At 42.0% G+C, this 13,244-nt stretch overlaps 1 protein-coding gene across 3 annotated transcripts in view; it reads right to left on the bottom strand.

Moving 5' to 3' along the window:
• The window catches only part of bcas3 (BCAS3 microtubule associated cell migration factor), a 201,106-nt gene extending 190,423 nt beyond the window's left edge, over nt 1-10,683 (bottom strand). For all 3 annotated transcript variants that reach the window (XM_036536602.1, XM_036536603.1, XM_036536604.1), the window contains exons 1-5: nt 10,620-10,683; nt 9,510-9,600; nt 8,681-8,735; nt 8,489-8,564; nt 7,047-7,153 (exon numbers count right to left, since the gene is read on the bottom strand). In XM_036536602.1, coding sequence (XP_036392495.1) covers nt 7,047-7,153; nt 8,489-8,564; nt 8,681-8,735; nt 9,510-9,580 — 309 coding nt within the window. In that variant the 5' untranslated portion in view covers nt 9,581-9,600; nt 10,620-10,683. The remainder of the gene's footprint in view (nt 1-7,046; nt 7,154-8,488; nt 8,565-8,680; nt 8,736-9,509; nt 9,601-10,619) is intronic.
• Between the last annotated feature and the right edge of the window lie 2,561 nt (nt 10,684-13,244).

Genomic DNA, 13,244 nt, shown 5'->3' with positions numbered 1-13,244 from the left:
AATAAATGGCCCATATCAAATAAGAACAGGTTTATGTTGGTAGCACTTTCTGATAGGGTAGCCTAATTCAGACCAGAACATTCTATAGTTACATCCTGGTGGTGTTTTCTGATAAGGTTAGAATATCAAAATGTGCTACTTCAAGTTTTACGTTGCTATTGATTTGAGTGTGTTGATAGCCAAACTAGGCTACAAATTTACATGTCAGCATGTAAACTAGACTGTCAAAATGCATACAGTTTATGCAATGGATAAATTGTAAATAGGCTATGCCTATTATTAAAATTTACTTGACAGCATTTTCAAAATTGCTGTTGGATGAATTAATGAAAACAATAATGTAATTAGCTTAGAACCATTTTCTGATGAGGTAAAAAAAAATTACCAACCCTTTTTGGCTTCTAAGGTAGCACAACCTACTTGCAGTAGTATTTCCTGATAGGGTAGCAAAGATTGATAGATATGACTATCAATCAAAGCTACGGTAGGTCATTTCGATAAGGTAGGACAAATCGACAGAATACCGGGTTTGTACGCAGGCGCAGAGGGAGAGTGGGGGCAGGTTTGCGCGGAGAGTGTGAGAGAGGAGAGATGCAAACATTGGCATGGCTTTACCGAAGAAACGGGTTATGTAATGCAACATCAAACTATATCGCAATAAATGATATTGCCTCATCCTATATCCCGTTTGAAGATATGTCGATACACCTTAAAAAGTCAAATACCGCCCAGCCCTACACTGCAACCATGCTGCATAAACATAAAGGCTGATCCTCGAGCCTTGGTCATCATTATCATTATGGTACTGTACTGTTACCTAGGAAATGCAGCTGACCTGTGAGGAAGACACTGTCTCCCGTGCAGTGATGTCCAGCTCCCGCAGCCATGCCAATTACCCAGTCTATAATGCACAGTACTTAGTTCATCATACTCTTGGGGGTGTGCAGTCTGGGGGGGTCACGCAATCTGGTGGTCAGGCCGTTTGAGGGTTGGGCAGTCTGGGGTTTCTGCAGGAGGCTGGCCTGCCATGGCATGGCCACTGTGCCTTGGTACAAGAGCACCCCCTCCAGGCCCAGGGAGACACACTTTCAGAATAACTACAGTTCAATATTCCAGTAGGAGTGTTTGTAGCACCACGCAGTGGCGGCAGGTGAGCTGGAAACAGGGGAAGCCAGAACACTACCTTTAAATCTATCATTACTTTCAATCTGTTCCCCCATATCCTCCTTGATTCTGCCATTATCCTCCTGCCTGTTCTGCCATTATACTCTTGTCCTACGACTCCAATAAACTGCTTGGAACCTGAGTATGTGTGGTCTGCAGAGGTCTGTGAGTCCGTGCCTGAGCCCTGACACCTGGAGCCACCTCTTCACTACTGACATGGCGTTGAAGTGCTCCATGCTACCAGATTCCCCCCAGGACAGTATGTGACTGGCACAATTGGCGACAATATTAACATGCACACGGGTAAACAGCACTTGCAAGTGCCAAAGCTTGATTTGGAGTAAACGACTACCATCGCCAGAACAATGCAATATATTCGCAATCCAGCAGTAATGCCGAGTACCAATCATGTCTGTAACAGCTCACTTACAAAAACAGCTCTCATCTTTTGCAGTTTGACGGTGAAGATTGGATATTGGATAACATGTCATCGCGGAGAATAACAAAAGCAGCCAAGCGACGTAAAGCACCAATGGATATGGGGAGTATGGTCTTGTAAGTACTTTCATATTTTTGTATTCGCAATGCAACAGACACTAAACTTTAAAGTCTCGTAAGTTAGCTAGATAGTGTACCTGCACTTAAAGCAGATGGTTACATGTAGCATAGCTTGGCTAGGATACATAATGTGGCTTGGTTGCTAGCTGACTGACTGATTGACTGACATGACATGACACTCAAGCAGTCACGTTTTGTGGCATCGCCGGCAAACTGAGCAGTACATAACACCATCGTCACCTTCCTCCACCCAGGTGTACTGTGTTTTCCATGACACTAGGTACCCCCTCTTTTAGTAGTCTGATACGCTTCCTTTGACATTTGACATCCTTTGGTGAAACTTTTACTAGGTGAAAATACTGACTGCAAGAAAAAACTCGAGGGTTAGCTTCAGCCAGTTACCATCACACGTGAACTGACTTGTGACTGTGATTGGCGGAAACACTGTCATTGGCCCAAACGGGCCAGCAACTCGCTAATCAACTTGCCCAACACTTTTTTTACTTTTTTTTTTTTTTTTACCAGCCCTGAGCCATTGCTTATGTCAAACCCTGCTGATGCACATGCAGGAAGAGTAATGCATTATGGTTTAGACCAAGCTGAAACCAGCCCCATTCAGGTACTGTACCTCACTGGCTTCAACCTGTTCGACAATAATATTACTGACATCATTTCAAAATGTGTTATGCAACACACCAACATCCACCCTAAATACACTAACAACCAGCATCCACACCCATATGTACACCAACATCCACTCCCAGCATAAAGACTATATACACCATCATACACAACAATATATTCATTAAAATTCACACTATATAAACCAACATCCACACCCACATGCACATACACCTGCAGACTGATAAAACACACAAAATGATAGATACAAAGATAGACACAGTGCATTCAGAAAGTATTCAGGGGGACCACAATACAAATGCCATTGTGGTGGTGGTAGGGGTATTCCTCCCACAGCCAGCAGCATCAGGAAGATGCAGCCTCAACAACTACCATGAGCACATCAGCGCCCCTCCCTGGCAGAAATCCCACACCTAGCACTACTTACAAAAGCACAAGCAGCAAGAAAAATGGCAGTAACTCCAGCAGCATAACCATGGCAACGATACCTGCTCATTTTCCAGAGGCATGATTCACACGCATGTCTACATCAGACTTTACAGAGCAGGTCAAAGGCACAGCTCATCTTATAGGCCGTTCATGCTTGTACAGGGCTATCTATCTGAATCTATTTGAATCTTGAGAGATGCATGCTGAATTGACGCAGTTCAATGCTACATTATAAAAGAAACAAAGAATTAAGCTTTTACATGAAATTTAAACAGTTCATGACGTAATAGGTTGAACAAAATCCTCCACCTGTTTTTTAAGAATCCGCAGAGAAAAGAAAAAAGCCTGTTCTGTTTTAAATTGACTTGGATTGAAGAAGCGCGAAAAGAGAACATATGTCAAGATTTTGCAAATGTAGGAAAAACGGTGAACGTTTCATGATACAGTTCTGTATGAAGACCAACACAGTCGCATCTCTTCCAAAATCACTGTGAGGCATCTCCCACAGCAAGGACTGGGGGGGGGGGGGGGGGGGCAATTTACTGTGCTTCACGTTACACAATAAACAAAGCTTGAAATCTTTGTTCTGTAAAGCTCATAATGTTGATTTGTTGGCTGAGCTCTTGAATCTGTCATGTCCCTCCCTCCCTCACTCAGAGTGCAGCTGGCACAAAACAATGGAAGAACCTTTACTTGACCACTAGATGGCGAAAACGCACTGGTGAAGGCATCCACCACTGCACTGACAGGCCATGAAAATGCCCATTTCCCCACTGCTGTTTCTTTTTTAATTGTCCTGGGGCTAAAATTTCATTCAAGGAACTTTCCACCGAAATTTACAACATGGCTGACACACAGAACTGATCCTCCTGTAATCCTCCTATTTTTTCCCTGAGACACTTCTAAATATTGGGGGGTTGAGGGATAAAAATAATTAAATCACATTTTCTGGATACCTCCAATTCCTCAATGAGCGGGAAGCATCAGCATTGGAGACTAAAATAATGGCATGTTTGTCACCTCTGTGCATCTGCATACATTATCTAATCCACAACATGTCATTTCAATCTGTTCTCTCTAATTGTGGCTCTTCAAACACCTCCTTGGTGTGTGTGTCACCTTACCCTGTCAGAGCTCCTCTGCGGCTGGGCTCCAGATCTGTATTTTGGTACCATTTAGAAGACTGGACCCTTAAATAGACCTAAATTACAAACCTACGTCTGTATTAGCTGTTCTACAATCAAACTGCTTAAATTGTAACAATGCGCATCATAAGCCTCCAAGACCATGGATTGATCCCTTTCACTCTGGTGACATCTAGTGGACATTGTATAGAATTGCGGTCCAAAAAGTGAGACAGGACAACCAGTAGAACAGAAGCCTGTTGTTTCACTAAACACTTCTCTTTTCTTACATAGAGGGACTGGCCTGATATCCGACAGCATGTGTCATAAATCATAAATAAGCTGACAGACAGCAAGCATGTGAACATGTATTTCACCAAATAAAATGTTCAGCAAACTTTCCACCTATCATGTGATCAGGCAAAGCACCAGATTATGTTCTCAAACTCATCACCATCATTTCGTGCAACACTGCAGTCACAGTAATGTTTTACATTTTCTGTTACTTAAATTCTGCATGAACGTAACCTTGATCTTTGGAAGACATTTTTACCTAATAGAATAAGTGCAACAAATATTGTATTTATTAAAAGCCATGTACAACTGGCATTGCTGCATGTCTATTCAAATTGATGTAGATTTATTGTAATGAAAGTTTGATCAGGGGGTACAGCCATATTCCACCATAGAATCAACCCTGCCACCCTGTATCTGGCTCCTGACCTTTACTAGCCTGACTAGGGCTCTCCTTACCCTGAACACCTTTAACCTGCCTGAAGTCAATATTTCCATCCCCTGTCCACCTCACTGGCTATGCAATGGAACTGTTCTGATGAACTGTGGAGATAGACTAATGCCTTTTGTGCTTTTCCAATGTTATCTTTTCTACTGTTATCTCCCAAGAGCGACTTGACCACCTTTTCCCAGAGTCAGGGAATTATTGTTTTCCAATTGACCTGAGTTTTCTGTTTTTTGATTCCATCTGGAAAATGCATTTACAGCGCTTTGCAATATAAACTGTAAAAATGTGCTATAACAAATAAAACTTGATTAATGACTGAAACACCTTCACTGTAAACAAGGGTCTTCAACACTCTGTGAGCGTTTGTGAAATGACCACTGACGCAGGTCATGGCCCACACCCACGTCAGCAACCCTCACAGCTGTGAGAGACAGTATGAGTCATACCATGAGGCAGCCTTGTTCCAGACTTGTTCCAGTCAGAAGTCAGTTTTGCTGAGAGGCTCTAAATATCACTGTGGACGGGACGGCGAGTGGCAACAGGTGACGACAACAGAGATTGGGGTGAACGAAGACAAGACGTTTAATTGTGCTATACAACAAACAAAAGATAAAACTATTTACAATAATAAACAAACAACACCGGGCAATTATTCCCAGGTGCCTCCTTGTTTCACTGGCTCACAGTTTATACTCTCCTACAGCCTTCTCCCCCAAATGACAGAACTTGGGTGCTTAAATAGCCTGAGCCCTGCCCTGGACTAACCCATTACCTGGGTCAAAATATTAAAATCAATTTACAGGAATAAAGTGACAAAGTTATAAAAACAATTCATCCCACAATGAAATAGACACGTTCCGTTGACAAACCCACATGTTTTGTTCCCAATAAACAGATTGCTGCATAAAATTTACATTGGCAGCACAATCTCCCCCTTCCACGTTTCAACACATGGGAACTACGCTACCCATAATACTATATAATTCCCATGATCCGTGTACACACTCCTTTTGCCTGTTCCCGGTAGCAGCTCTAACCCACAAGTGAGTTGTTTCAAACTTAATTGCAATTATCACATTTGTTTTAAAGTAACAATCATAATTTCTGTCTGTTAAATTAGCAAACCCAATTGCTTGTTTTTGTGTGCACCCGAAACAAACGCTTGTGTTCGCTACCTTAAAGTTTTAGCAAATCCAAACAACAAACAAACAATCCAAACATATATGGCTGTAGCAATCCTATAAATTGTGGTAACAGTCTTCTTTCCTCTTGCAGGACTGAACACATCTCGCTAGCTGAAGAAATAAACCAATGCTATTTAAACCGAGTCCGTGTATTATTTAAACATTGCACAAAACACATGTATTGTCGCACTACCACACTTCCTCATAGCGAGGGGGATGCGCCCATTTGTGCGGAGAATTCTTTCTCCGTCACAATCACATATTCAGAGCTGTTGTTTTAGCTGTTACTGCTGTTATTGAATGTGATCCATACATAGGGCTTGTCTTCAGGGAGAGGGAGGGCATTTACCAGGAACTGCACCAAAAACAGGCCGTGTGGGTCACAGTGACCCTTGATCAAATCAACATTCTGTTCAGCTGATAGTCTACTTCAGTAGTGTGGAGTTGCTGGTTTCAGAGGTCAAGAGAAAGACAGACACAACCAATATTGCAGGTTGCTACAGGACTGCTGCACTCCACACAGGCATCAACCAATTAACAATCACCTCATACACCCCTTTTAAACTGGGCCTGTCCATGTCTGCCAACAGACGTGTCCTTGCGAAACATGCACACATGACAAAAATTGACTAGATATGTCTGTCTATTATCAGTGACCACATTACATGGAGATGAGTCATGACCTGGTCACAGGGTGGGACACACACCCACACACACACCACACATATGTACATACACACACTCACAAACTCATTCACAAAGACTTACACTACACATATGTACACGCACACATGCACATATGCACACACAAACAATCACAAACACACCACACATGCACACACACAACACTACCTTTGTTCTATCACAAGGAAGCACTCCTGTACAGTCTGAAATTTGTGTGCAGGTAGGAAAGTTCTCAAGAAGACTTTTTGGTAAATCATACGGTATTCATAAACATATGTACAAGAACATCTTATGCAGAGTAAGGGTTCAGTTTGTGTGTACGCATACTTCAGAATTTCACACAAGCAACAGAGTGTTTTTTACTTTGTCACTGCATGGTGGTGCTGTTGTCTACAATGAAGACAAAAATACTGCCAGAGATAGCCAGACAGACAGGTGTAGACGTACTGAGACTGATGCAGAGAAAACCAAAGGGACAGACAGACAAACAGAGACAGGCAGACGGCCAGACAGACTCACCGATATGCTCCAGATCTGCATCCCATCGGAGTAGCCAATCATGAGGCACAAAGGGGGGTCCCCGCCCCCACCGTGACACTCCAGAAATTCAGGGGTGCGGCCCACATCTGTACCCGGGACACATGCCAATCAGCAGCAAGGTCTCATATATTACTGCTCACTCACTAGTTTGATCAGCAACTCCTGTATATACAGGGCTCAGTTTATATCCCGCATCTAATCTCCCTCTACGCTCCATTTTCTACATCCTCCTCTGTGTAAGAATACTTTCTTCCCTACCAACACACTGCAGTGAGACATTTCTCTACATTTTCCTTTCCTCTCCATTTATGTGAGTAAAATTCCTAGGTTCCACACTGCAGTGTCTCAGTTTTCTGATTAGAATGACAGGGGCTTTGTGTGTTAAGTGCAGTCTACTGATCTTCTCATGTCTGCTTTCCTGTCACACTCAGTGCATGTGAAATATATATATATTACACAGATAGACACACGCCAGTCACTGTGCATTCAGGTGTGTATTGTCATGCTGTAGCTGGCTCACAAACATTTAAGGATCCATGAAATCGTTCCGACAGAAATTCACCTAGACGTAATATAATCATTTCCCTTTACAGAGAATTCATAAGGGGTGAGCAGGATATCTCAAATCCATTTCCACACAAGCAACAAAGGCTTTTAACGTGTAATATTTCAGAGGCTGCATCTGCAAGCCTGTTCAGCCGTAATGGACACACCCCTCATACAATCATAGGACATTATGCCAGTTACATGATTGATCTGCAAGTTGTATAATGGTGATTACATTGTCTGTGGTCCTGAGCTTCACCTTGTGGCTGGTTGGCTGGCTGGAAGCAGGGCTTTCTAAGTGGCAGTTTGAAACTGTTTGATGAAGGCAGTGGCAGTCTCTTGCCAAAGCTGGTTGTTATATTTGAGAAGGACAGCAGACTGAATGGAAGGTATTTTTGATGACAGCTGTTGTGGTGATATTTGGCGTTTCGTCACCAAAACTGCCTTGCCTGTAGAGTTTTACTAGGCCATCTTCTGAATACAACAAAACCAAGCAGCCACCCAGAGGTTTTTTTGGCATGCTTCTTTTTTTGTCATGACTTCAACATGTGAAAATAAATAACTGACCAGTTCCCTGTTCCCTTAGAATAGCAGTAATATACACCTTCCTGAAATTCACTTACTGCTGAACTTTGGAGTTAGACTAGTATTTTATCACTTATTTATGCATTTAATTATCACTTTGATTACCTAGGGATACTAATCATATATATGTTTTCTACTGCAGTTATGAAAAGAGTATGTGCTATTCTTGGTGAATTATATCTAAAGGCCAGACACAAAGTATAGAGCAGCAGAGGCAGCTGCCATCCCAGCTCTGATTCTGTTTTTAGAGACAGTACTCTTCAGCAAGTCCTCAATATCACTTTGCTTACCATTAATATCTGCTTTCTCGAATCTGACCCACATCACCTTCTCTTTCTCATCCGTTGGAGGTGCACCAGTATATGCCTTGAGGTGGGGGGTGGGGAGAAGAGAAAGGAAGTGAGTGAGCTTGTGTCAAGTCATTTCCTGCAGTCCTACAGAATTCGGAGAGTTCTGTTGATGCAGCAGAGGAGCACTCTTACCTGTGGGACAACATCCTGGAGAAAGGTCACCACGCTCTCCATGTAGGACTGTTCTCTGAAAAGACACAAAAAAACATGTTGGCCAGGCTACCAGACAATCACTTCCACTGAATCTCACTCGGTCAAAAAGAGGCTCCATGGCCTCCAAGGAATGAGGCTTTCTTCCTCATTCCCAGACAGCAAGGAGGTCATCTGTATCTGCTGAATTTATCTCCGATCACCAGAAACACATCATAAACTCTTTAGAAACATAAACAATTTACACATTGATAAGACACCACACACCCACAGCAAGTTGGATGGCTTCTATTCTTGTGTCACTTTCTTACAATGATGAGGACTTAAGGTCTGCAAACAGATGGCTCAAGGTAAACCTGCTCTGTAGGTTTACTGAACAGCTCCTGTGTGTCTGTGGTGATGAGGCTCCCCTGTGCATACTGTATTTATGCGTTTCAAGAGTGTTCTGGTGCTCAAATCCAAAGGGAGAAGCAAAATCATATAGCTTTGATTCTAATGAATACAAGTGGGGACAAAACTCAGCACAACTTCTGTCAAGATAGAGTGTCAAGTGGTGGATTCTCTGGTTCTGGTGTGCTTTTCTTTGCTGATGCTGTTTCCATTAAATTCCTGATAATTCAGGGATAGTAATCTACTGAATACAGTTTTTCCAACAGATGATAGGCTACCTGTACGAAACTGGTCTGAAAAGTGCACATCACCCAGCAGGAGGCATAACGTGAATTGCACCGCTGCTCGTTTCGCGTCTAATTCGAGAAAATATGGAGGTGAAAGAATTTTGCATTAGAATTTTGTACGGGTCGGTCCTTACGTAGCAGCCTGCGCTCGCACCACCGCTCCTCCAGCGCAGCGGCTGGGTCGGCGCGGGGAGTCGGTCGCCATGTCGTGTCCGAGTTTCCAACCTGCGGAGGAGGGCAGAGGACATCAGACATCCGTGGCGTCGTAGTGACAGACATACAATGCGTGGGGCTGTCTGACCCATGACCACGTGATGACCATCCACGGATGCACAAGCCTCGCGCAGCAGAGTCACGTTGTCTTCAGGCTTTTATTCCAGAAAGGCACTTTTCAACCCGATTAAACTGTTCATTGCATTGACTGATTCCCTCTCCGGTTCTGAACACATCAGTGGTTAAAAGAGAGCTCAAACATCTCTTCCATTCGTCCTGGAGTGGAGATTAGTATCCTCACTCTCCAATAAGATACACTGATCGTTACAATCGCACCCCGCCGAGTTGTAGCAGAGCAGAGTGTAGCTTTCGTTTGCCAACGGCGATGCTATTAATCTTATAAAGATGGGAAAAGTTTAAACAGTTTTTTTGGGAGCAACATAAATGTTAACGGCACTTGAATAGAAATTGTTTTAGCTAGTCAAATCAATTGACACAAACCTCATTTAGTACCGACGAGCACTTGAACGAGCTATTTTGTTCAAAATATACGTTCAATAAACCACGTTTAACGTAATATCATATGTTGCTATGTTAAAATTACTGTCTGGCAAAGAGCCTGTGAAACAAAAACTCATAAGTACGAAGAGTATCAACACAGTCTGTGCCCACCATTGAGACGTGCGCGAGGGAACAGCTAGCTCAGGGTCGTGCCTAGGCAACAAAACATCTTTTAACGTCTGTTATTTCTAGGTTGTTTCTTATGACATTGATAGCAGAGCCTAATAAAACAACGAGAAAGTCTTGCGAGGTGTCTGTCTAGCTAGCTATCAGCCTAGCGAGTAAGCTAGGCGAATTCTCTATTTGAACACAACTCCGACTGACAACTTAGCAAACTGGCTGGATAGCTAGCAGCTAGCTGACACTCGGTGCATTCCACTGAGGAATGGCAATTTCATTTCTCGATAAGCGCATGTTTCATAATAATGAATTTTGCTAAATTATTTATTAAATGACATTTCCATACGAACCCAGGGTGTTCTCTTTGTAGAACTGTTTCTTCCCTGAAGCTCTTCAACGAATGCCACAAAACAGTAGCTAACACAAAAACAGCGGAACTGACAAATCAACCAATGAGAGCAGCCGTATGCTTAAATCCTGCCAATCGATGGCCCAGCAAGGCGGGCATTGATGGTCTGAAGACCAATAAAAGATAAATAACTACAGCTTGTTAGTTGTCTATAGGTAGGAAAAACCGCTTAGATATATTCGCAAACAGGACAAATGTTCTGTTAATAAGTAAAAATGATATCGTTTATTTCCATTATAAGATGGTATTACACCTGGCATCTTCCAAATATATCTTACATCATACGTTAAAGGTGTATTTCACTTCACACAAACTTATTTGTTTACATTAAGTTCTCGCGAGATTATCGTTGGCGTGAGTTGTAGCAATTTTTAACCATTTATGTGCTTCTAGCCATTCTTATGGAGCTTGTATAACGTTTATGTCAGTAATTTTGTATCACAAATATTTACTTCCCACTTCTACAAAGTCTTATACTCTTGTTTCATCTGAGAAATATGAGGATATAATTCCACAATAATAATTATAATAATAACAATTCATGGAGTCACAACAGAGCTCATTATTTATCACTGTATATTGTGAGTCATTGCAAGAAATCACAGCGAACTAAACCTGTTATCTTGTTAGATTATATATATATATATATATATATATATATATATATATATATATATGTAAACCATTTTTATCCGATACGTAACAGAACAGGGTGAGCCTGGAACAGCCAATCTCCAACTTTGGCCCACTCCCTTTTCTATTGCCATGGGGACTCATTTGGTGCTGAGGTCAGACTGGCATCACACTTGGTGTAGTAACAGATGAGCAACTCTCTGTGGCAACTAGTATGAATCCAGATACTTAGGCCTCCACAGAAAAACACACATTTCTGTGTTATTTTGGACAATGCATGGCCAAAGGCCACTGAGATGGTTCAGTCTGTTTGTTGAAGGCTTTGCCAGACCAAGTAGCACCATGCTGTTCCATGAAACACCAGTTAAACTAAATTAACAGCAAAGTTCCTGAATGCAAAATAACTGTAATAGTTCTGAGGAAAAAACATTGATGGTTACAAATATCCCTTTTTACTCCTCACCAAATACTGGTCCCATATTACAGCACATTCCACAGCATATCCAGTGTCTTTCCATTGGGAAATTTAAAAATTATATGTATTAAATGTTCTAATATACAGCTCATGATGTCCCTGCTCATGTCCAACTCCACCATGCAATCCCCTGTCCACAACACTGCCCCTAAACTCAAACTGATTCAATGAACTGAATAGGGAATCATTTTCATTTGTTCTCGATTGGCCCAGAGTTTTCCTCATTTTTCTGATTTCCTCTAAAAAATGCACTGCACAGTAGGGTCAGTGTTTTGCAATAATTTCCACTGTAATAACATGCAAAGAAATGAAGTTCAATTGATCAGTTGATAAAAACATGTGGAAATGAGACTATTGGTCTACAAGAACCCTGCAAAGATCACAATGACGCATCAAAACAGCTCGCATGAAAACATTTGTTTATTCAATATACTCATATCAGGTAACATTCAGAACAGGTGAAGGAATTCCATTATTGAGACAGTACACAGGAAGAGGTCTTTCACTTAAACACAGTCGCAGCGCCAGGACGGATGGGGGATGTTACATTTCACCATTGCAAACATCTGACGGGACACGAACAGCCAAGTGTGCCAGTTACTCCGACTGTCCGTCAGTGAAGTGAGGTCTCTACAACAACAGAACAAAATATACTACATCTAAAAAATTAAGACAGGTCATACACAATCCCTGAAATATGAAAGCCTGTTTTCCTTCTTTCAAATTGTGTCACAGCACACGTCGACATTTGTACTAGAGAAGTATTTTAATAAAACAAACATAAAAACAAAATTAAACTTACAAATTGCACTTTGGTCTTAAGAACAATACACCCTTCTGATCTGACCAGAAATTCAACAGAATCAGGAGCACAGAGGTAAAAAAAAAAAAATTCAAATATAAAGATTAATTCAAGAGTCCAACTACCAGAGAAGTAAACACAGCCATCATTTTCTCCCCCACACTTACATTGTGAGCTAACATGTTATCTATATTTCTTAGCCTTCCATAAAACAGGCATTTTCTTAAACAACCAGCTTATATGTATAGCGCGTTCACACCCTCTCTCCTACATGTGGAAAAAATAAAAAAAAACACATCATCTCAGACACTCTGATTAAACCACAAATTAGTCAATGGTTTTTCCTTCCATATGAGTGCAGTACAACAGATGTGTGGCTGGAATTCACCTTCCCCATCACACCAACAGGGCGACACTGAGCCCAGAGAAGAATTTAATTCCTCTGCAGAAATTAATTTCAGGACGGACTCCACCATGAAGACAGTCTGACGGCAGTGGCCCAGAGGAATCCACACCTCCAAGTGGACAGCTTGCTGGTTTCTGGATGACGGGGTCGCTGATCCCCCAAGACCTTCCACCCATAGCGAACCAGGAGTCCAAAGCCTCCAATTGACAGATGTTACCGAAGTGAGGGAAAGTGGTTCCGTGGCCTCGTT

This window comes from Megalops cyprinoides, chromosome 9 (genome assembly GCF_013368585.1).
Source record: "Megalops cyprinoides isolate fMegCyp1 chromosome 9, fMegCyp1.pri, whole genome shotgun sequence".
Classification (NCBI taxonomy): Eukaryota; Metazoa; Chordata; class Actinopteri; order Elopiformes; family Megalopidae; genus Megalops; species Megalops cyprinoides.
Note: the sequence above shows the minus strand (reverse complement) of the source record. Positions and strands in the feature narration are given on the sequence as shown.